Source organism: Prunus mume, linkage group LG1, assembly GCF_029339155.1.
Source record: "Prunus mume cultivar Tortuosa linkage group LG1, ASM2933915v1, whole genome shotgun sequence".
NCBI lineage: Eukaryota > Viridiplantae > Streptophyta > Magnoliopsida > Rosales > Rosaceae > Prunus > Prunus mume.
Genome location: NC_142698.1, coordinates 9,944,444 through 9,967,879, shown reverse-complemented (window position 1 = coordinate 9,967,879; position 23,436 = coordinate 9,944,444). Strand labels below are relative to the sequence as shown.

Below are 23,436 nucleotides of genomic sequence, written 5' to 3'. Positions count from 1 at the left end.
AATTTCAGTTTTAAAATAGACACATGGCAATAATTGAATGGAAGTATCACATGCTGACGTGGTACATCCTTACCATTGTATAATTTCTCGTGCTTGAGCATGTGATATTTTGCTTGACAAAAATATCACCCTCCCTATGCTTTAATTTAATCTTGGGCAATGCTAGCAACCTTCTCTCTAACTTTCTCTTTTGGACCTTCTCCATTTTTAGCTTGACATGTGTCATTCTTCTTACACTTAAAACAATATCATTAATATATTATACAAGCTAACTTTTGCTTTCCAAGTTTACCCTTATTAATTGTATTCAATTTATCCAAAAAAAATTCACAACTTTCTTAACATATTAAATTTTTTTTTATTTAAGAAAATGTCTGCTTTTTAAAAAAGGAGGAAAAAATGTCCATTTTCTTTTAACGTCAAGTTTAGATTTTTATTTTTTTATAAAAAAAGGACATTTCCTCTTTTTTTTTTTTTTTAAGCGAAAATTTTCTTTAAAAAAAAGAATTGACGTTAAAAAAAATTTAATAAGATGGTAAGAAAGTTGTGAAATTTGTTTGGATAAATTGAATACATTTAATAAGGGTAAACTTGGAAAGCAAAAGTTAGTTTGTATAATATATTAATGACATTATTTTAAGTGTAAGGAGAATGACATATGTCAAGCAAAAAATGGAGAAGGTCCAAAGGAGAAGGTTAGAGAGAAAGTTGCTAGTATTCCTCTTTAATCTTTAGCCTAGCGATTTTAATACTTAATTTTTATACAAATTTATAAATAAACCCAATCCTAGACATGTATTTATAGAAAAACCTAAACACTATTTAAACATAGAAATACACCCAAAATCAGCCCAAAAGTCAACTTTTTGGGTGTGTTTATAAATGGATTTTCAGTGTGTGTAATGATGGGTTTTGGGTGTGTTTATATGTTTAAATAATGCTTGGGTTTTTTTATAATTTAAGCCCCCATTTTGGATGTTTTAGTGAAACTCCCTAATTTTTATGCAAGTCATATGTGATTAGAGACAAAATTATTGATATTCAATTTGAAGTACACACACTAAAAGAAGAGTGCTAAAATCGTCACCCTCATCTCATATGCACATGAGGTATTTTGGTCAATTCACAAGCCAAAATATTCAATTTTGTAAGTTTAGAGTCAAAAAAGTAATTACATGTTTTACTTGGAATGGGGAAGTAAGGAATTCGATCAACTACCCATTAAATACGTTTTGGTGTTTTTGTGATTAAAATTGGACTCCGTTGGGGGTTGGATGTTGGGGAAATACATCCCAAACAGAGTAAACAAAAATTTCAGACGCCAGTGCAAGCAAGTAGAAGTAGTTGGGGCGTTGAGCTAATAACTCACCTACATGCCTTTCACTCCATTTATTATCCTTCCCATCTATCTATCTCTCTCTCTCCCTCTTTAGTGTTGTAGGCTGCTAGATCTGCCATAGCTTCATCAATGGCGGGAGCATTATCCGCTCTCAGGCGCTTGTACCTCTCTCTCTATAACTGGACCGTCTTCTTCGGATGGTACCCACTCCTACAATCTCTCTCTCTCTAGTGACCACTATAACGTATTGAATTCTATATTTCATGGTTTCAGGTTGCAGGTACTGTATCTTGCTCTCAAGACTCTCAACGAATCAGGCCACCAGCATGTTTACAAAGCCGTTGAACGCCCACTTCTTCTTGCTCAATCCGCCGCCGTTTTGGAGGTTCACTACTTCTACTCCCTCCAATTATTATTATTATTTTCTTCGTTGTATTTTAAATTGGGGGATGCATTTTTCACATTTCTTCTTTTTCTATTGTTCTCTAAATTGGATTTTGGAAATGTATGGAGCAACAGATTCTTCATGGTCTAGTAGGTCAGTGTCTTTAAATTTTTTCTTTCCTCAAGTTTTTTTTTTCTTTTACATAATTGTAAACAAGATGGTCTTTAACTGAAATTTAGCTGATTTCTTTTGTGGGTTTTAGTTAACATTGTTAATTGTTCTTTCTATGTATTGTAAAGGTTTGGTCAGATCTCCGATATCAGCGACGCTGCCGCAAATTGGTTCAAGATTGTATCTTACTTGGGGAATCCTCTGGAGTTTTCCTGAGGTACCAATGCAAATTCCAAGTTGTGATCACTGTTAAACATTCTGTACTTCAAAGATTTTTTTTCTTCTCTTCGTTTGGGGTTTAAGATTTTACTAACAATATGAAGCCTATTGCGGCAGACTCAGAGTCATATACTTGTGAGCTCCTTGGTCATCAGCTGGTCTATCACTGAGGCAAGTGTTTCCTGGTTGCCAATTCTTGCCTTTTTTACTCACTTTTGTTTTTACAGCTATGTAAAAAGTATTATTATTGTATTGCTAGAGAAAAATTGTTGTGTCCAACTGCCTAGTGACCTGCAAGTAGTGTTTTTATTTTTGGGGTTTTATCCCTTATGCAATCTGAGTCATCCAGTATTATTCTAAATCAATATCGAAATATAGAATCAAGAGGTTTAGTTGGTGCACTAAACATAATTTGTCTTGCTTCCCACAAAATGGCATGACCACTTTAATTGAAGATATAGATCAAATGACACTTTTTATCTCATAGTAAAGGGCAAGGGGTGCCAGCATTGATAAATTTTAAAACAGTTTCATTGTTCATATCTCATAATTGAGGATGTATTCACTTGGTTTATTTGAGAACAGAATGTCTCTAGCCAGTGTGGTTCTCACCCATGGGACATTTTTATCCTTGAATTATAAGGTTTATCATTTTGGATTGTCTATAAAATGACCCATTAATACCCAGGCTTTTAGCTTAATGAAATGCTCTCTGTGATCATAATTTGTTGCTTTAAGCATGAATTTTTAAAAAAATTTTGTTTTCTAAAGCAGTTGGCTTGAACTTCTGCTTTGAAACACGTACTAAGAACAACTATGCATGTATGTTTTCCGCTTCTTAACTGCAAATTTTAAATCCAAAATTTGTATGTTATAGCTGGCCTTTTTATCGAGTTGTATCTATACAGAACAATCATAAAATAAATTCCCAGACAATTGCTTCTCTGTTGAAACTTCCAGAATTCCTGACTTAGTGTAATACATGCTGCATCCAGGCGTCTATTGCATTAATACATGCTGAATCCTGATGTTGGTTGCATTAATGCATGCTGCATACTGATGTTGATTGCACTCATGTTGCTTTTCTCCAGTGGATAAGATGTAGTAGGTGGGAAACAAATTCAGATTCGTTTTCTTTGTAATTGCAGATTATTCGATACTGTTTCTTTGGCATGAAGGAGGCACTTGGTTTTGCACCTTCATGGCTCTTGTGGCTCAGGTTGTACGTCAGTTTTGTGCCCACTGGACGGGAATGTAATTAGTTTGAGTTCTGTGATTCATTCATTTTTTTTTTGTTCTTTCAATCCCATGCAGGTATAGCACATTTATCTTGTTGTATCCAACTGGCATCACAAGTGAAGTTGGTCTAATTTATATTGCCTTACAATACATTCAGGTATCAAATTAAATGATGCATAAAACCAATAATTTTTTTTTCAGTCCCTCTTTTTTGGGGCGAGGGCGTTGCAAAAGGGGTGGCTTTCGTGGGTTTGAGGGGTTTCGTGTTGTAGCCGTGTATTACTCATCTTCTCTGTGGAACTTGCCGTATCTTCTACTTGTAGCGAAGTGTTTGAAAGTATCTGTGTAATTGCAGAAGTCTGAAAAGTATTCTATAAGGATGCCAAACAAGTGGAACTTCTCTTTCGATTACTTCTATGCTGCCATTATCGCTCTAGGAATCTATGTCCCAGGCATGCATTCTTTCATTGGCATATTTTACCACACATACCTATTCTGCCTCTCTTTATTCATTTTCCAATTGCTTTATCTGTTGCAGGCAGCCCTCACATGTACCGGTATATGCTCAGTCAGAGGAAGAAAGCTCTTTCAAAAACCAAAGTGGCGTAGATGGCGACAAAGGTTTAATGTATTTCTCATGGTCATGATAATATCAGTCATATGGTTGTGTGTAAGATGAAATTTTATTCTTGAAAAGGCTATTGATTTATGTTTTTGACAAATTTTCTAACATGCTAACAAGAATAATTGATCAACCGGGTTATTGCCAAACAAAAATTATTTGATTTTAACACGATGTATGGGATGCTGATTTTATTTTTTCTATTTATTGATATGGTATATGAATCCTTTTAGGATTAAGTTTGTAGTTCATATGATGTGGTTTTGGTTAAAAAACAACACGATTAATACCAGATGTTGAGAGTGGATTAGTATTAATCACAATCCTGAAACCAGTTGAATGGATTTTATTGATGCTACCTAAGAATCTGGTTATAATAAAACATAGTTTGCACTCTAAGCTTTATTGCCAACAGAGAACAGTCCAAGATAGAATTATAGACCAAAAAAAAAAGCAAAGAAAATATTGTCAAAATAACTTGTACAGGTACGAACAGAACAAATTAGAGAAAACTTTGCAGAAGGTGCTCAATCAAACATTTGGGACTTCTTTCCCTATCCAATAACATGCCCCAAGACCAGTCAACATTTGCAAGTGAGTATTGTGATGTACACAAAATTTACTTGAAGATTGTGGCACAAAAACAAAAAGGAAAGTGTTTTGAGCATGACCCCAATGCATGCTCATAAAAGGTCATGCTCATAAAAGAAGAGGGGGGCAAAAACATATGGAAGATGCTTGCTATAAACAAATAATAATCCAAATCATCAGATTCATCCATAAAATAAAAAAATTACAAAAGGATAGTGATTAATTGTTATCATCAGATTCATACTCAAAATTCCCATAGCCATGCCGTATAATCCACTTATTCGAGTCAGAAAAACAAGAATTCTATATCCTTTGAATGTTCAAAATCTACACCGTTTGCGTTGCAGTGGAACAAATTTTTCAGCAAAAAAGTTGCTAAAATGTTTAAGAAATACAACACCAGAACACTTGAATAATCTTCAACTTTAAAAATAGAGGAAAAGAAAGTACAGAATGTTTCAGCAACTGTTCCTCTTCCACAATTTCATTCTTCAGCAGCGCTGGCAGCACTCAGGTCCACACTCAAGTCAAGAGTCTGAAAGATATTCCCCTACTTGTTAGGGCTTTCCAAAGGGTTATGCAATAAAGGAAAAACTGGAAACAAAAACTATTTCTTTTGATTTTGGTCAAAATTAATGAAGGATCTAAGCATGTTCAATTGTATAAGTTGGCTAACTGGAGTGAACTTGAAAACTTACCTTTCCAGTTATCTTGCTGTACATGGCGATCACATCTTGGACCGTAGTCTCGAAGTGTGTGGTAGCATCATAACTCTGCAAAGCATTCCAACTCCAAGAAATGAACAAAGACTTCAAAGTCTCAATGGGAAGAAACACAGGCTAGAAAGTCACATGGAAAAGTATTTGGAATAGGCTTTACAAATCATTATCTGAATATCAACTTATGGCCCTCCTTTGCTTAGAGCAATTGAAAATGAGGGAAATCATTGAAAACAGTATGTGAATTCATTACACCAATAAATAAATGACTTGGATCTCCATCAAGAAGAACCTGTTGCCAGTCTTCATACCAGATAGCAAGTCTCAGCTTTAATTGCAGCTGAACAAAAAATGTTGGTTATTCTAGCACTAAATATCCTATAATTTCTCTTCTCCACTTTTGAGCTCTAACAGTTGTCATGAGTGCAAATTGAAGTATAAATTTATGAGACTACAAATAATCGAAACAAAGATGTAGGATTTCATTTATTCTCACCGCAGAGATGAAACAGTTGTCCCCATCATTCTGGTTGGTAGGTTCGTATCTGTCGTAAGTGTCGAAGAAGATTTCGTCTATAGGCCCAAGGAGATCTGTGCCAGCTTTCAACTCCACCTGAGGATTATCAGTCTCTGCTTCTGTCAACACAAAAGCAATGTATTTCCCTTTTGGAGCTACATTGTGGGAATAGGAGCAGCAAAACAGGTACCTAGAACAGAGGCACAGAACTTTCTTTGGTAATCATTGAATATCTAGATTATATATTTGTCATTACATGTTGGATTATATATGTAGTAGTTATGTTCTTGGCATGAGGGGTAACAACTTACATATCTGATTTACGTCCAAGTTGCTTCTGGGGTAGAATAACCTGGACTGAGTGAGAATCATGGGTGCTTGGGATTGGATGACTCATAATACATATAGCACGGGCAACTTTCCCTATCTTCTTCACCTGTTGCAAGCGACGGAGATTGCAACTCAAATCAGTTGTCAAACCACAAATTATTGTGTCGAATGACACTGCTGATATTCAAAGATTTATTAGTTTTACCTTGTCAGGCAAATACGAAGGATCACATACAACTTTTTTGCATTTTGCAGTTTCTCCTTCGGAAGTCACACCAAAGGCCTTTCCGTTTTCGAACTCTACCTGCCATTTTGCAACATCCCCATTGTAGATACCACATTCAATTTGTTGGTTACCACATGTACTTGAAATTTGAGAAAATCATTCAGAGCAGTACGTTGTCTCCATGGATAAAATAACTCTATCCATAGACTTCCAGAAGGGTCAATTGGTTCTATCTCTCAGCCTATTTGAGCTAGTCATGTTATGTTCAGAGAACAAAAACCCTTTATACCATTACAAGATATAAAAGATGGGATTTAAAAGGTTTATGACAGAGCATTTGGATAATTTTGGATTTGCATAAATAAAACACCCAAACACACACACCTTGCATTCTGGCTTGCTGAGCATGTAGGTGCCACCATAAACAGCACTCAACCGAGCAAATGCCTGCCGATTTCATAGCACATATATTCAGAGGAACTAAGTTGCATATCCATGAGAAACTACAAATAATGGTTGAAAACATACCTGGGGCAGCTCTCCCAGACCGTACAGGGGATAAATATAAGGAGAACCTCCTTGAAAGCGTGCTAAAGACTCTGCATATAACTTTTCAAAAGGAAAGTAGAGTGCATTATAAAACACTGTCAAGTTCACTATTGCATACAGTTGGAAACGAAAATAGAAAAGCACCTTACACCAGAATGTTTACAGTTTCTTCACCTATTACCAATCTTATTTCTATGATTCTATCACTTGTTGTCTTAGCATCTCAAACTTCTTCTTTAAAATGTTATCTTTACATAATTTTTCTTGCTCCATTTTTAAGTTTCATAAGAAGAGAGATGGAATGGAGCAAGCCATTACCTTCATCCTCTTCACAAAATCCATAGCAGGCTCGCCCAAGTAAGAATCATCTTGGTGGAGCGCTAGCGCATGCCCAATGAAATCAACCGTGTTGTCATCTAGCCCGTACTTCCTATGTCAGAAACAAAAACCCTAATGTCATCATGCAGAAATTGAACGTATAGCTCAATTAATGTTTAAGAGACAAGTGAAAGTCAACAAATAAAAAGGGTAAGGAGAAGATGTGGAGGGAGTACGAAATAAGCTCTCGTGCTGTAACTTTGTTGAGGTCCAGGCCTTCATGAGATTTTGGATCATTCTCATCATAGTCTTGCACATAAATGAAAAACTTTCGAGCACGACGCTTCTCAAACAATCCCATGAGTGGAGATTTAAGTGCTTCCACATCATTAGCTGGTACTTTGTGGATCTGGAAACATAATGCAGAAGTCTATTAACTGATTCAGGGTGAAACAAAATCAACAGTTCAATATACGATATATTCATATAGATGCAGAAGTCTATTATGTTAGGAATCGCACCTTCCCTTTGTTATACACAAAACTACCATCTACAGCCTTGAAATTCAGATATTTAGTAACATCGGTGTGAATCAGGACGCGAACCAAAGCACCATTGGCCATCATGAACTGTCAAATTATGCACAAAGACTGTCATCAATATTCAACATCCAAGCAGACTTTTTTTTTGGGTACTAACAATATTCAAGCAGACTTCAGTTAATAAACAAATTCCAGACTAATGACATTCCTGATCAAGGTTGTATCTTTACACCTTTGGAAAGGGATTAAAATAAACAAAGTGCAATTCAGGAACAGGATTTATTCTTGAAAAAATATTAAATATGATAAAGACGAGATTGTTACTCCAAATAGGGTTTCCTAGAGCTTGTTTTTGACTTTGCCAACCCATGAGTTACTGAACTTAGCTAGATCACATCATTTACAGGCAAAACAATTAACATGAGAGCCCATGAACATATTACAATCTTAAGAAAACACGGAAAATGGTACATCAACCTTACATATGACGATTGGGGGCCAATGAAAGGAAAGCGAAAAGAGAAGTTGAAGCACAGTAGTAAGAAATTTATGCATCATTCTTCATACCTTGGGAATCATATCAACATTGTAGTCTCTACTTGAGCCCAAAGTTTCTGGAGGCTTATCCTCCCCCCTGAATCGCTTCCACAGCTACAAGAAAAGAAAAAAAGAAAACAAACCGAAGCCGGTACTTAAAGAGAAAGCATGTATGGGAATATCTTATAACAAAAGTATGTCATACTGTTTATCACCATGTCAAACTATAGCAGTAGGTTAGATTGTTAGCAATAACATTGCCGTTAAATAACTATTACAAAGATAAAAGCATATAATCCACCCGAAAACAGTTTTGAAGAAAAAGGAAAAAAAGAAAAACACTAACCTGGTTGAGATTAAGAGAGGTGGACTCTCCTCCATAATAGTCATTCCTATCCATATGCAGTACCTATTTCCAGTAAATAACATATTAGGAAGGAGCTAGCGGCCCAAAACATTCTTATCAATTAATGATCTAACTATAACAACAACAACAACAACACCAATGATTAATCTAGGTGTTATCTGTTGCAAATGGCAACAAATGAAACCTGATCAGAGTGAGATCCGCCATCCATGGTAAATACTGATCAACCAAAGTGATGCCAAAAAGTGAGCCATTTGTGTTTAGTTTATGTAAATGCATCTTTTTTTTCTTTCCATTTTTGTTATTTATAAAGTGATATAGGGGGAGGAGGATTCAAACACAAGACCTCGGGTGTATGAGTAATTGCTCTTAACCACTTGAGCTACAAGACCCTTACCTAATGCATCTCAAACGTACAATTTGACAAAATTCAAACAGCTAGAGTACATTATAAACATATATTTGAAATTTGTACACTGCGGAATTATACATCAAAACTAATTAACAATAACCAAAAATGCAAGTACATAAATAGGTAGGTGATTAATGTCAGAGTTAATTAGTCGTTTTGTGTGATTCGCAAAGAAAGAAGTTTCATAAGCTTTCAAATGGAAAGAGAGATTATTGGATAATGAACCTTGAGACCATCAACTGAGAGGAGGCCGCTGAGAATGCATTCTTTGAGGCCCGTTCCGAGCACTATGACGTCGTATTCTTCATCCATGGCTGGCCCTGAGAGACAGAGAGATCAGAGGGAAAACAGAGTATTTGTTTTGTGTTTGTAATCTGTGTGAGAAATGGGAGGTTGGTTAATGGGAAGAAGAAGATTGTGATGAAGAAGTGAGGCTACATTTAAGCTAGAGAAGGAAGAGGTCTCTGTCTGACTATCTTAGCAAAGCCAGGCGTTCCTGCAGTTTCGGTTAAAACCGTTATTAGCCCCCCACGTATGGTTCCACGTGGAAGCGGCTACTTATAATGAATATCTTTTTATTTTCTTGGTTAAACATGTTTTATATAAGATAAAAACTTTGCGTGCATCCTTGTGACAATTGGGGGAGAAAGACGGGGTGGGGGCAGGAGGAGTCCATCACCGGAGAAGAGGGGAGGTGGTCGGTGTAAAGTTAGGGAAGGGGAGGAGCCATTCCCTCCTTTTTAATATAATTGCTATGGTAGAAGATGTAAAGAAAAATTGCCATAATTCAGCTTATGGCTCCTGTCCTGTCACCAACAAATGCTTGCCACTTTTTTCCTCCTTTTTAGTATAGTTGCTAAGATTACTCATGTGCAGAGTTGGACGGAAAGCAATTAAGATTCTGTATTATTTAGCCAAACTGAATACTCATACAGCTGCCGTTTGCTAAAGTGACAGATGAAAACTTGAACATTATTACACGTTTCTTTAAAACACACCAAAAATATCAAGTGCAAATTTATGGAAATCCGATCGGGATCGGTCCTTGGCTATGCAGGTAATTAAAATGGGTTGTTGGTACGTCCATCTAAAATTGACAACTAGAACAAGTTCTTCCCACCCCAAAACTGGATAAAATCTTCAATAGTAGGACTTCTTTCTGCAAAATATATAAGAAGACAAAAGCAATATTGTAATAAACAAACAAAACTTCAGTGCATAAATACATGTGTGGCTTAGGAATCTAACTTGGAATGCTTTATATGGCTTTACAGACATTAACAGAGATGTGCATGAGAACAATCTATTGAACACAAGTGCAGTCCAAACCATCAAGTTTAGGAACGTGAATGCGAGGATAAAAGATATATACTTACGCATATTTCTTGCATCTCTCGTCAACTAGTAGCATCCTTGCATGATCCACACCTCCTTGTCGTATGGACTCTGTAAATTGCTCTGAAACACTCTCGAATGTGTATCCTTGTAGTTTAGTAAGGTGCTCAATACCCTGTGGCAGTCTCTCTAAGCTCAAGCACGTATTGATAATTAAGAAGTCAAGATTTGGCATCACCCCTTCCTCAATAGTTATCTTATTTAATGATGAGAAATTAGTCAACGCCATATACGTAAGCTTCACAAAGCCACTGCTGAAACATAACTCTTTCCCAACATAGGAATTATCAAGGCAAAGCAAACGCAGAGAAGGCAATGCTTCGATATGAGGTGGTATCTCTTCTTCAAGTCTAGACCCACCCAGACGCAAATATATGAGAGAGTGGAGTGAACAAACCCAATGTGGTACCTTTTCCAATTTGCCGCTCAAGGTAAGTGTGTCAAGGAAGGGAGGAGGTGAAGACAATGCGTTAACTCGAAGAAAGTCCTCTCCATCTGCTACCCATAAACCCAACTTGGAAAGAACCTTCATCTCTTGAATTGAGGCACATAGGTCCTCCTCGTCTCTTTCTTTCACATTTGTAATGCCAAGGGCCTTAAGCTGGGTCATATTTCCAATAAGTCTAATGATATTTCCTTCGGATTTAATACATCCCAAATACTGCATTTTCTTCATCTTACTAATACTTGATGGTATTTTTACCCCAATTACCAGGGAAAGATTTTGGTAATGGCTCATAACTAGATGTCGCAAGTTCAGCAACTTGGAAATCCCTCTTGGAAGTGCCTCTATGTTTGTGTCCATGATGTTCAAGGTCTGAAGGTTGCGGAGCTGTCCAATGGATTCTGGAAGCTCCTTAATTGGAGTACCTCTCAAATTTAAATATTTTAAATTGAATAAGTACGTTACTTCGTCTGGCAGATTATCTATTGGGACATCCTCCAAATCTAGAACCCTCAACAATGTATGGTTAAAAAGCAATGTCTTTGAGAAAGAGAACGAGGATGTGCCAGTTGCAAACACAAGAAAAGAACGAAGCCGTGACAAACCTGTGCATGAATATCCAATTTCTCCATTAGTAGTTTGAATTGACAAACGCAGGGCCCCAGTTTCTTCCACTGTTTCACTCCCTTTATGTATGGAACAAAACTTTTCTTTTTCTGCTATTGACAAAGCAATCTCCCGCATAACATCATGCATCTTACATGCATGGTTGTGTTCTTGATACCTTTCCTGTAGCATGTTACGAAAAATGAGTTCCATAACATAGCTGTTTGCAACTTCTTCTGGTGTTACCCCTTTGACGTGTTCAACAAATCCTTCAGCGATCCACAATCTAGTGAGCCTCATATTTAAGATCACTGTATCTTCGGGGAAAAGGGAACAATATAGAAAGCATTGTTTCAGTCGGTATGACAAATCATTATAACTAAACAACAAGATGCTCTTCATAGGTTCTAGCAAAGGATTGTTTGTTAAATGCCAATTTAAGCTGTTGTAGACTGTACTCCACTCTGTAAGTGACTTCTTAGAAGACATAAGACCACTCAAGGCTACGATTGCAAGAGGTAGTCCTCCACACTTTTCCACAAGTCCCTGAGCTAATGGCAGAAGTGCAGGTGAACAAGATTTGTTAGGGTAACTTGAGAATGCTTTCATGCTAAAGAGCACCCAAGCATCACTCCTTTCCAGCGGTCGAATCTTGTGAACATGGCTTTCAACTCGAAAAGAAGAGGATGCTATGTCTTCTCTTCTAGTTGTAATCATGATTCGACTTCCAAGTTGTGTATCTGGAAATGAAAACCTTATTTTCTCCCAGAGATGGATATCCCACACGTCATCCAATACAACTAGGTACCTTTTAGTCTCCAAGTAGTTCACCAAAATCTCTAGCAATTCATGACGGCTCATGGAATTCATGTTTGCAGGGACCTCTTCCTTCCTTGCTTTGTGGAATTCTTTCATCAATCTTATAAGTAAGTCTTCAATCACATAAGATTGGGAAACAGTAATCCACGCATAACACTCGAAATGGCTCTTCACAACATGGTTGGTGAAAGTCCTTGCAACTAGAGTTGTCTTCCCTGATCCACCCATGCCAACCACAGACACAACAATTTGGTGTTGCTCTTTGTTCATCAGCCATCCCATTAACATGTTCTTATCGCCTTCAATCCCGACGAGTTCATCCTCTTTTTGGTAAAGGGAAGACTCCGCTTGGTTCTGTACCCATCTGCGAATATCCTCAGAAGTACTTTTTCCTTCTACAGCTGCAGCGCCACCATATCTCTGATTTCTCTCCTGAATAGCTCTAATCGTTACAGCAATTTTTTGTAACTTTTTGGCTATTTGACGCTTATACCAAAGGTTCTTGGAGAAGTGAATGGTTTTGCGGAGCCACCTTGCAAATTGACTGCCTCTACGCTGCACGTATATGTGATACATGAATTCATCAATGATGTTTTCACCGTCATTGGCCAAGTCTCGAACGCTTCCGATCCACGCTTCCTCTACTTGTGTATCTGCTTTGTTGCCCTCGTCAGCATCCGCTAAGAAGGATTTCATGAATACCAGCTCCTGCTTAATCTCATCAACTTGATCACGAACACCCGCTATGGAGGCTGCTTCACTCTCTAGAATGGCTACAAATTTACCAACGAAGAGGTCTGTTGCAGTAGACGCCATAATGGCCTTATTTTGGTACATGCTAGCATAATGATCAAAAGAACATATCTAGGGAGCAATCACTCTGTTAAAGAGTACGTTCATTTGCCTATAATAATCTACATAATTCCAAGGAAATGAAAAGTCAAATACTATAATAATCTACACATGTGGCTAAGAATGGTGGTGGAGCACATATGGCTAAGAACGGTGGTGGAGATGTCCCAAGTAGCAAAATATTCCGGATATTAACATGGTAGAATAGCGACAAACACAAATGAAGATTATAGTGCAAGCCACAAACACACGTCGCTAAGTCAATTACAATTTACATTCGGGTTCTCTCAATAAGTCAATTACAATTTACATTCGCAATGAGACAACTCGGTGGTTTTTCGAAAAATATATACAAATAAGAGTGCTGTTATTTTTATTCTTTGTTTAATTTTTCACTCACCTTATTTTCCCACTCACCATGTAAATTTGAAAAAAATACAATCATATCTTTTCATCCACCTTTATTCCTAAAATACCCTTTAATTATAACTTGGTACTAAATGAAAACGTGGCATAATTTGGTAAAAAAACAGCCCATAATAATTATGAGTCTTGCCTCCATGTTCAGCCTCCATAAATCAAGATAAACCCAAAAATATTACAATGTGAAACGATCCGACCCAAATTCCACTTTGAGATCCGGGTCGAATCCTATTTAAAATCGACACTGTAACTATGGGTCGAATCGACCAAAATGCCTCAAAACAAGAATATAAACCCCGAGCCTCTAACTTGTGGTGCGCTGATAACGATAAGAATATAAACCCGAGCCCTAACTTGTGGCTGCGCGATAATCGTAGGGTGCTTACCTACCCTTACCGAGGATCGCCACACGTAGTTCTTTCCTCCGCTCTCGACTGAATCGAATCGCTTATGTGAAAGCGCTCTAGGGCTGACCATTCGAGTATCCGGGACTCGCGTTTACGATCATCAACTACTATACGATCCGGGAAAGTCTAGATTAACATACTTGGAATTAACTATGATCTAACGGTTCAAACGTATTGAACCCGAAATCGCACAGAGGTGAGACCCGTTCGGGGTTCAAACGATATCCGAATTAAGATCCGCGAAATCCTACGCGCTTGTGAGGACTAGGAGATCATTCTAGGACTGACTGTAGTCTCCACCATACTGCTCACGCGCCGCCCACACGCCGGCAGCGCGTGGTGCCTAAAGCGATAACGCTTCGCCTGAAAATCTCAACATCTCGGCTCAAGACTACTATCCTAGGTAAAACACCCTATTTGGAACCACTTTTGTTCTTGGACCTACCCCAAAAACTGACCGAAAGTGGCCGAAATAGTGACCCGAAAACCTGTTGAAACCTAGCTCGTAAATCGAGCTATCTACACTGGAAATTTCTGAAATCCTACCCAACCAGCAGCTAGAACATGAAAAATAGCTAGAAATCCATACCTCACTCGTCCGATTTGGTGGCTGGACGACGGAGAACGAAAGCTTGGAAGTTTTGTCCAAAAACTGTCCAGCACCGCCTGTTTCGTGGCTGTTTCCGGCGACTATGGCAGCGAATCGAGGCGGCGAAGGGCTGGGGTTGGAAGAGGGGAGTTTGGTGGTTCGTTTGGCACTGGTCTTGCCTGAATCGAAGGTCAGAGCTGAGAGAAAACAGCTTCCAAAGTCCGCTGGTCGCACCCGAGGAGGAGAAGAAAACTGGGTTTATAAAATCTGAACTTCGAAATATTTACGGTTATACCACTGAACTTCTTTTGATCGTAACTCCTTCGTTACAATTCCGATTTGAGTCCACTACATGTCTACGAACTCGTTTCGTCGCGCTCTACGTAACGGTGTAACTAAAATCCCCAAATTCCTTTCCGATCAAAAAGTTAACTTTTAAACTAATAAAATATTCTAGGAGTATTTTAGTCTTTTTTTTCAAATAAATTAATAATTAAATATTAATTTTGGGTTTGGGTTATTACAATCTATCCCCCTTACAAAAATTTCGTCCTCGAAATTTTACTTACCCTTCACCTGGAGGGGTGAGGGTACTGGACATACGATGCTATTTGGGTTCTCAAGTCCTGCTCTTCTAGTATCTGCACTCACCACTTGCATCCCAATAACTGTATCTATAAGGCAATCAATAAAATCCGAGGGCCACACATTTATATTTGAATACCTGAGTGGCTTAAGAAAGTATATAAAAACTCTCTGAAATCTCTAGTAATAACTGAATTTTGTTAAATCTAGAACTTTGCTGCTATTACTCTGATATTTAACTAAAAATCCCTTCTTCCTCTGAGTGTCTAACACTGGCTAATGCTGGTCATAAAAGACTAATTTGCCCTTTTTAACTGAAATTATCTGAAATTCAAGTGTGACTTCTACCGAAAATTCGCAAGATCTCCCCGTAGAACCAACATTTCCCAAAAACATTTTATCTGTAAAACAAGTATGTATATTTATATAACTCATCTGCCAGCATGCATTAAATCATATCCAAGTAATCAAACATCATAATATTTTGGCATCAGGCCACAACAATTCAAATAATTCGATCTACTAATGAAATTCATGTCAACTTTTAGATTAGCAATGATACTCTGACAATCTCAAACATCCTGACTCATGCATTCTTACTTATGCACGACTTATCAAATAGTAATTATGCTGAAAAACACTGAATGTAAAACTCATCATGTTCTGTAATCCTAGCTGGACTCAGGAGACATTTGGTCAACATGATCCGCAATTCTCGCTCCCTACACGGTCAATAATTGTAAAACTCGTGGGGCAAAATATGTTGGAAATACTGGAACTGTTTACTATCATGTTCAATAATAAGAATTTCAGGTCGACAATTTAAATAAACTGAAATAAAATAACTAAAAGCAGACTGGATTAAAATAAAATGAAATAAACAAACTCTGAACAGATCTAATAAATTTAAAACTCTGTTGCCATTAATCTGCTATTTAGCTAGAATTTCCTTTTCCTGTATCCATAAAGGATATCCCACTCGACAACATAATTTAAACGAAGAACTAAAAACATTTATATCAAGTAATCATGCTCGTAAAACTATAACCATCAATTCCTCGTGACACCAAAGGTGACACGTCATGACCTGAAATCCTCGCTCCCACGGTCTGGATAATTCTAAGACTCGTGGGGCAAAATATGCTAGAAATACTTGAGCTGCTTAATACCATATTTAATAATAAAACGATGAATATCAGCAACTTAAATAAAATAAAATAAGGTAAATTAAAGCAAACTTAATTAAAACAAAATAGACAAGCTCTTGTATTGGACTCATTAAAAATTCGTAAGTAACCATGTGTATATATATATATATATACATATTTCCATATAGTACTTGTGATGCTAAAAGAAAATAATGATAACTGTATAAAATCCTTAATTTAGTTTAAAAGTATCTCAAACTGAAATCCTCTCCACCTAGGTGTACCCCCATATTTGATCGTCACATTCCTCGATATTCACAATTCCCCTGGCAGGTCTCGGTGACACAAAGTCAACCCGAGCCGCAAATCGGCAGGATTGGGACCGTAGTCACTGATCCGCAATCGCGAGTCTCGAGACACCTCTCAATCCAAGCCGCAATCGGCACTACACGGTCAGCGTCCCCGAACTCGTGGGGCAAAATAACGATCAGACATCGGTACCACACGGTTCAGGCGTCCCCGAACTCGTGGGGCAAAATAACTGTCTCAAGGCAACTTGGGGGTACCCTCACGGTGGGTTTGAAAACCATAATCTGCTATTTACATAACTTTCAATAAATTGGTTTTCAACTGAACTTAAAATATATTCATATATACATATATTTATATATACCAAAATCTGATGAAAACCAAAAATTAAATTTCTTCCTTTTCAACTCCTGAATATATGCATCAACTACTTTATACTCTGACAACACAATGAATTATATGAACAAATATAAATAGGTGATAAAGAAACAGATAATTAAATACTCATCTTGCTAAACCTCAGTTCTCGACATAGGTGTGTATATACAATAACATGTATAACATGTATAACATGATTTTTATATGAAAACCTCAACAAATTTTTCAAATCTTTCTAGGTGTCTGTTTACTCATCCACGCCAATGAAATAAAATAACCAAGCAACTGTCCAACAATTCTCAAAATAAGGATGCACATGTAGTACTGTGTCTACAGTGAAGTTAACCTATCGCTCTGATACTAATTGAAACAATCCGACCCGAATTTCACTTTGAGATCCGGTCGAACTCGCTTAAAATCGACACTGTAACTATGGGTCATAATCGACCAAAATGCCTCAAAACAGAATATAAACCCCGAGCCCTAACTTGTGGCTGCGCCTGATAATCGAGGCTGCCTACGCACTTACTAAGGGATCAAGCCACACGTAATTCTTTCTTCTCTCGACCTATAATCGAATCACATGAAACTGCTCTAGGGCTTACCATTCGAGTATCCGGGACTCCGTTTTACGATCCATCAACTACTATACGATCCTGGGAAAGTCTAGATTAACATACTTGGAATTAACTATGATCTAACGGTTCAAACGTATTGAACCCGGAAATCGCACAGTAGGCGAGACCCATTCGGGGTTCAAACGATATCCGAATTAAGATCCGCGAAATCTTACGCGCTCGTGAGGACTAGGAGATCATTCTAGGACTGACTGTAGGCTCCACCCTACTGCTCACACGCCGCCCACGCGCCGGCAGCGCGTGGTGCCTAAAGCGATAACGCTTCACCGGAAAATCTCAATATCTCGGCTCAAGACTCCTATCCTAGGTAAAACACCTTATTTGGAACCACTTTTGTTCTTGGACCTACCGCAAAAACTGACCGAAAGTGGCCGAAACAGTGACCCGAAAACCTGCTGAAACCTAGCTCGTAAATCGAGCTATCTACGCTGGAAATTTCTGAAATCCTACCCAACCAGCAGCTAGAACATGAAAAATAGCTAGAAATCCATACCTCACTCGTCCGATTTGGTGGCCGGACGACGGAGAACGAAAGCTTGGAAGTTTTGTCCAAAAACTGTCCAGCACCGCCTGTTTCGTGGCTGTTTCCAGCGACTATGGCAGCGAATAGAGGCGGTGAAGGGCTGGGGTTGGAAGAGAGGAGTTTGGTGGTTCATTTGGCACTGGTCTTGCCTGAATCGAAGGTCGGAGCTGAGAGAAAACAGCTCCTAAAGTCGGCTGGTCGCACCCGAGGAGGAGAAGAAAACTGGGTTTATAAAATCTGAACTTCGAAATATTTACGGTTATGCCACTGAACTTCTTTTGATCGTAACTCCTTCGTTACAATTCCGATTTGAGTCCACTACATGTCTACGAACTCGTTTCGTCGCGCTCTACGCAACGGTATAACTAAAATCCTCAAATTCCTTTCCGGTCAAAAAGTTAACTTTTAAACTAATAAAATATTCTATGGGTATTTTAGTCTTTTTCTCAAATAAATTAATAATTAAATATTAATTTTGGGTTTGGGTTATTACACAATGCCTAGTTTCTTTTCCTTTGGGAAGTGTTTCCCAGGTTTGTTCTTCGTTTTTGAAGGAGTAATTGAGCCTTTGATGGTTGGTTTATGTATTGCGGGGATTTTCAGATTTGTAATTTTTGTATTTGTTTTGTGTGTTTTGGTGTGTTTGCAGTTCTTTCACTCATCATTAGTCCTAGGGGCAATATATCGGTCTTTATGGAGGCAGCGACAGCGGTACTATGGCTTTTGGTGGTGTTTCTGCTTTTGGTTGACTTTGGCTTTATGTTAGTTTTGGACTCTGACTTTTTATGTCAGTTGTAAACTTTATGCCTGTTTGAGTTTTATTTCTAGTGCGCTTTTACTGTTGCATTTGTTTCGACTCATTTTTATGAGTTCCACCATCATGTAAATGGCATTGTCTTTCTATTAATGAAACTTGATTCTGGCCCAAAAAAAAAAAAAAAAAAAAAAAGCCAAATTCCGCCTGATACAAATATACCCAATTGAATAGGAATCAAAAGAGCTGAGAGATGAAACTATATATTTTACCAAAGAAATAAATTACTTAATAGCTACAACACAACTAACCCATAAATCGTTGGAAATTGTTCTCGCTATGGTCCTAAAAAAATCCAAAAGTAGTACACCAATATATCCATGGAGCTCGGCAATAGCTGCCCAGAGCCCGAAATTCATCAATTACCCACTTAATCCCTCAACATCCTATATAAAATACCATATTCACAAGCTCTCAGTTACATATTGAGCAATGCTTTCAACTTCATAAAGGAACTTCTCTTCTCGTTGAAGAATCCAGAGCCTCTCTTATCGTCCTCCTCATCAAGCTCCTTTCTTTCTTTTATTTTTTTAATGGGTTTTAATATTTTTTTTAAGGGGTGGAAATAGCAGCACTTATAAATAAAAGACAAGTCGATTGTTGTTGGGAGTCTTAGAATCGATGCTTAGCTCAGGCAAGTTGGAAAGTCATCCAGTCGAATTGTGAACGCTCAAGCTCATGTTTGCGAAGAATTATTTCACTTTTTGCTTTTTGGTTTTGACAAGTCACTAAATTACTCTTGAGCATTTTTTTTTTTTTTTTTGTGGTAAAAAATTATTCTTGAGCTCATTATCCACTGTTCAAAACAAAACTGAACTGCAAAACAAATTGTTAACTCCAAATTAATAACATAAGAGATACTTAAAACCAGCTGCCCAACAGAAGAAGATGATCTTGTAATCGGCTTTTAGAAGAAGGACATACTCGGGCTTGATCTGTCACACAATGCTGCCCTTATCATCAACATTCAAATTGCACAAGCAATGATTGACCATATCCATGTAGACAAAGGCAATGCAACCAAACATACTACAACTTTTGGTTGTCTATCATATGGGCATGGAGACAAGTCCGCCAGATCATTGACCGACTTCAATGGATCAACTTCGATTACCATGGGCACAATGGACTTACATGTCTATTCTCCACCGGTAATTAGCACACAGAATTTCATGATCAACGAGACAATCTCTCCCTACAATGGCATCTTAGGCAAACCACTAGAAGGTCAAAATTGGCATGTAGTTCTATGTACACCAAGTCATGTATTAGTCTCCTCAATTTTAATAAAATTCCCTTAAAAAAAAAATCAATAAGTCTAATAAATTTCCTTTCTTTCAACTATATTGTCCTATACTATATTTCTTAAAACCTTTCACACTTAACAATCCAACAAGTGGAATCAAAGCTTCATAATTCCAACATAACCAACCTGAAAATACAAACACAGTTAAAATAAAAGAAAGTGCAAGCGCACCTATCATAAAACAACCCATGGTTCAAATCTTAGAAAGTAATCGTCCACATACAGCTGCGAATGGCTGATGCGACAGATGAACTCCAATATTATTTCATGCAAATTAAAACACTCAAAAAATATCCAGTGAAATTAATGAACATCAACTTTTGTTTATTATTTGATTTGTAACTAAAAGATCAGTCAGCGATTAAGTTGGGAGACAATAAGCACAGCTTCTTCCAACCCCAAACTGGGTAAATCTTCAAACGTTGAACTTTTTTCTGCAAGAAGTATAGAAGGACAAAAGCAATTATTGAATGAGATGTGAATGATGCTTTACAGCCATTAACAGAGATGTGAATGAGAAAAATTTATGGAATACAAGTACAATCCAAATCATTAAGTTTAGTAAAGTCATTGCAAGGATAAGAAAGACTTGCTTATATTTGTTATATCTCTCGTTGGCAAGCAGCATTCTTGGATAATCCACACCTCCTTCTAGTATGGACTCTGTAAATTGCTTTGAAACATTCTCCAATTTGTATCTTTGTAGTTTAGTAAGGTGCTCAATACCCTCTAGCAATGTCTCTAACATTAAGCACTTATTGATGTTTAAGAAGTAGAGATACATCACCCCTTTCTTTATAGTTATCTTATTTAAGAATGAGAAATTCAACACCTCCAAATACCTAAGCTTCACAAAGCCTCTACTGAAACATAACTCTTTCCTATAACATAGGAATTATCAACGCAAAGTGAACGTAGAGAGGGCAATGCTTCAATATGAGGCAGTGAATCTTCCCCAAGTCTAGATCCACCCAGATGTAAATATGTAAGGCGGAGCCACTCCTAGACCTGGAGTGGCCCTGGCCCCCCCATATTTTTACCACTCTTCTATTATATTATATATAATATATAGAATTTGTAATAAACAACTTAGAATTGAAGTTAAAATGTCATCTAAAACAAATTAGATATGACTTAATTAGAAATATTTAGCTCTAAACATGTAAGTATTGAATATTTAAGTGTTTTATATACTTATATTTTCTATTTCGGCCCCCCTAACTTTACAATTCTAGCTCCGCCCCTGTGTTAGACACTGTAGTGAACAAAACCAAAGTGGTACCTTTTCCAGTTTGCCGGTCAACTCAAGTCTATCAAGGTAGGGGGGCGGTGAAGACAATAGGTCTATTCTAATAAATTCCTGGCCCTCTCCTACAAGAGAAACTCTTATGCAACGGGGATAACACTTTGTTCTATCCCGGCCAATAACGCAATGACACGTAGGATTACTACAAGAAAATAGGGCCTAGTTGACACTTCATAGTTGACGCTTGTTCAAAAACCATCAACTATTCTACTAAACCTTGACACTTTTTAATAAACGTCAATTATATACCAGTGTTTCGTGACATTTGATATAAAAAAAAACGTCAATTAAAGGCCTCCATACCTGACACTTCTTAATAACCATCAAGGAAACCCCCTTATAGTTGACGCTTATTTTAAATAAATAAAAAGGAGAGAGTTTGCGAGAGTTCGCTCCAACTCTTCTAAGTGTTCTGCCCTAATCAACTCGTTCTTTTTATCTTTTGTTTTGTTATCGAACTTGTTCTTTTTATCTTGGCCATCACCTCGTTCTAAACCCCAAATTGTAAATTGGAAATACAAATCAAAAGAGGAAAACGTTTTGAATCGCAAACCTTAGTGGGTTCTTGCTTTTGATGGTTGGGGCGGCCCTGACAGCCCTACACCGTTCCCTTCATGTACGGAACAAAACCTTTCTTTTTATGCTATCGACAAAGCAATCTCCAGCATAACATCATGCATCTTATATGTGCGGTGGTATTCTTGATACCTTTCCTGTAGCACGTTACCAAAAATGAGTTCCATAACATAGTTGTTTGCAACTTCTTCTGGTGTTACCCCTTTGACATGTTCAACAAATCCTTCAGCGATCCACTTATATTTAAGATCACTGTATCTTCGGGGAAAAGGGAACAATATAGAAAGCATTGCTTCAGTCGGTATGGCAAATCATTAAAACTAAACAACAAGATGCTTTTCATAGGTTCTAGCAAAGGATTGTTTGCTAAATGCCAATTTAAGCTGTTGTAGACTGTACTCCATTCTGTAAGTGACTTTTTAGAAGACATAAGACCACTCAAGGCTACGATTGCTAGAGGTAGGCCTCCACACTTTTCCACAAGTTCTTGAGCTAATGGCAGAATTTCTGGTGAACAAGATTTGTTAGGGTAACTTGAGAATGCTTTCATGCTAAAGAGCACCCAAGCATCACTCCTTTCCAACGATCGAATCTTGTGAACATGGCCTTCAACTCGAAAAGAAGAGGATGCTATGTCTTCTGTTCTAGTTGTAATCAAGATTTGACTTCCAAGTTGTGTATCTGGAAATGAAAACCTTATATTCTTCCAGAGATGGATATCCCACACATCATCCAATACAACTAGGTACATTTTAGTCTCCAAGTAGTTCACCAAAATCTCTAGCAATTCATGACGACTTATGGAATTCATGTTTGTAGGGTCCTCTTCCTTCCTTGCTTTGTGGAATTCTTTGATCAATCTTGTCGATTGCCCAACATCATATGACATTATTATCGGCCAGATGGCACTCACAGGAATCAAGGTGCATCTCTCTCCCATATGTTGCTTATGAAATTTCCGACCTACTACGGTACGTGGGTAATTAAGGGAGATCAGCTCAATGCACGAACCTGCTATGCAACTGCACTCAAGTCAGTGGCTCCCAAACACCCCCACGATAGCACTTTTTGTGGTAAGAGTGCTGAACAGCACCGAGCCGCCAAATGATCCTAAGGACAAGACACTTATGCCACATGCCCAACTAGTTAAGAATCTGGAGACGATGGTCTTACACGAGAACCATCCTGACAGATGTGTGAAGATCGGCATTGTATATGCTAATGACAGCCCTCC

The 23,436-nt window shown here is 37.7% G+C and overlaps 3 protein-coding genes and 1 pseudogene across 3 annotated transcripts; 1 reads left to right on the top strand and 3 right to left on the bottom strand.

Annotated features, from left to right (window-relative positions):
* The first annotated feature begins 1,262 nt into the window (after positions 1–1,262).
* PAS2 (Protein-tyrosine phosphatase-like, PTPLA) lies at positions 1,263–4,075 on the top strand. The gene is made up of 9 exons (XM_008237903.3): positions 1,263–1,539; positions 1,613–1,724; positions 1,859–1,877; positions 2,024–2,112; positions 2,232–2,285; positions 3,263–3,333; positions 3,429–3,510; positions 3,709–3,805; positions 3,892–4,075. Exons 1-9 carry the CDS (start codon positions 1,469–1,471, stop codon positions 3,960–3,962), a joined length of 666 nt encoding a protein of 221 aa, XP_008236125.2. The 5' UTR covers positions 1,263–1,468; the 3' UTR covers positions 3,963–4,075.
* A 715-nt stretch (positions 4,076–4,790) lies between these two features.
* Positions 4,791–9,467, bottom strand: LOC103334902 (guanosine nucleotide diphosphate dissociation inhibitor At5g09550-like). Its single transcript, XM_008237893.3, has 13 exons — positions 9,309–9,467; positions 8,651–8,713; positions 8,335–8,418; positions 7,747–7,854; positions 7,462–7,634; positions 7,226–7,337; positions 6,887–6,967; positions 6,743–6,805; positions 6,338–6,436; positions 6,114–6,238; positions 5,782–5,992; positions 5,265–5,339; positions 4,791–5,101 (listed from the first exon to the last, which is right to left on the bottom strand). The coding sequence occupies exons 1-13, from the start codon at positions 9,393–9,395 to the stop codon at positions 5,051–5,053; spliced, it is 1,332 nt and encodes a 443-aa protein (XP_008236115.1). The 5' UTR covers positions 9,396–9,467; the 3' UTR covers positions 4,791–5,050.
* Positions 9,468–9,968: 501 nt separating this feature from the next.
* Positions 9,969–13,862, bottom strand: LOC103335852 (disease resistance protein RPM1-like). The gene is made up of 2 exons (XM_089041831.1): positions 10,460–13,862; positions 9,969–10,242 (listed from the first exon to the last, which is right to left on the bottom strand). The coding sequence occupies exons 1-2, from the start codon at positions 13,183–13,185 to the stop codon at positions 10,224–10,226; spliced, it is 2,745 nt and encodes a 914-aa protein (XP_088897957.1). The 5' UTR covers positions 13,186–13,862; the 3' UTR covers positions 9,969–10,223.
* An 8,318-nt stretch (positions 13,863–22,180) lies between these two features.
* Positions 22,181–23,091, bottom strand: LOC148920981 (disease resistance protein RPM1 pseudogene; annotated as a pseudogene).
* Between the last annotated feature and the right edge of the window lie 345 nt (positions 23,092–23,436).

Bases quoted from the DNA above. Each gene is read 5' to 3' on its own strand.
- PAS2 (XM_008237903.3), top strand. From the start codon at position 1,469: ATGGCGGGAGCATTATCCGCTCTCAGGCGCTTGTACCTCTCTCTCTAT. The intron at 2,113-2,231 runs GTACCAATGCAA...CTATTGCGGCAG, and splicing joins TCCTCTGGAGTTTTCCTGAG to ACTCAGAGTCATATACTTGT. The intron at 3,511-3,708 runs GTATCAAATTAA...GTGTAATTGCAG, and splicing joins TTGCCTTACAATACATTCAG to AAGTCTGAAAAGTATTCTAT.
- LOC103334902 (XM_008237893.3), bottom strand. From the start codon at position 9,395: ATGGATGAAGAATACGACGTCATAGTGCTCGGAACGGGCCTCAAAGAA. The intron at 6,968-7,225 runs GTAATGGCTTGC...CCTTTTGAAAAG, and splicing joins ATTTTGTGAAGAGGATGAAG to TTATATGCAGAGTCTTTAGC. The intron at 6,806-6,886 runs GTATGTTTTCAA...TGAAATCGGCAG, and splicing joins GTCTGGGAGAGCTGCCCCAG to GCATTTGCTCGGTTGAGTGC.
- LOC103335852 (XM_089041831.1), bottom strand. From the start codon at position 13,185: ATGTACCAAAATAAGGCCATTATGGCGTCTACTGCAACAGACCTCTTC.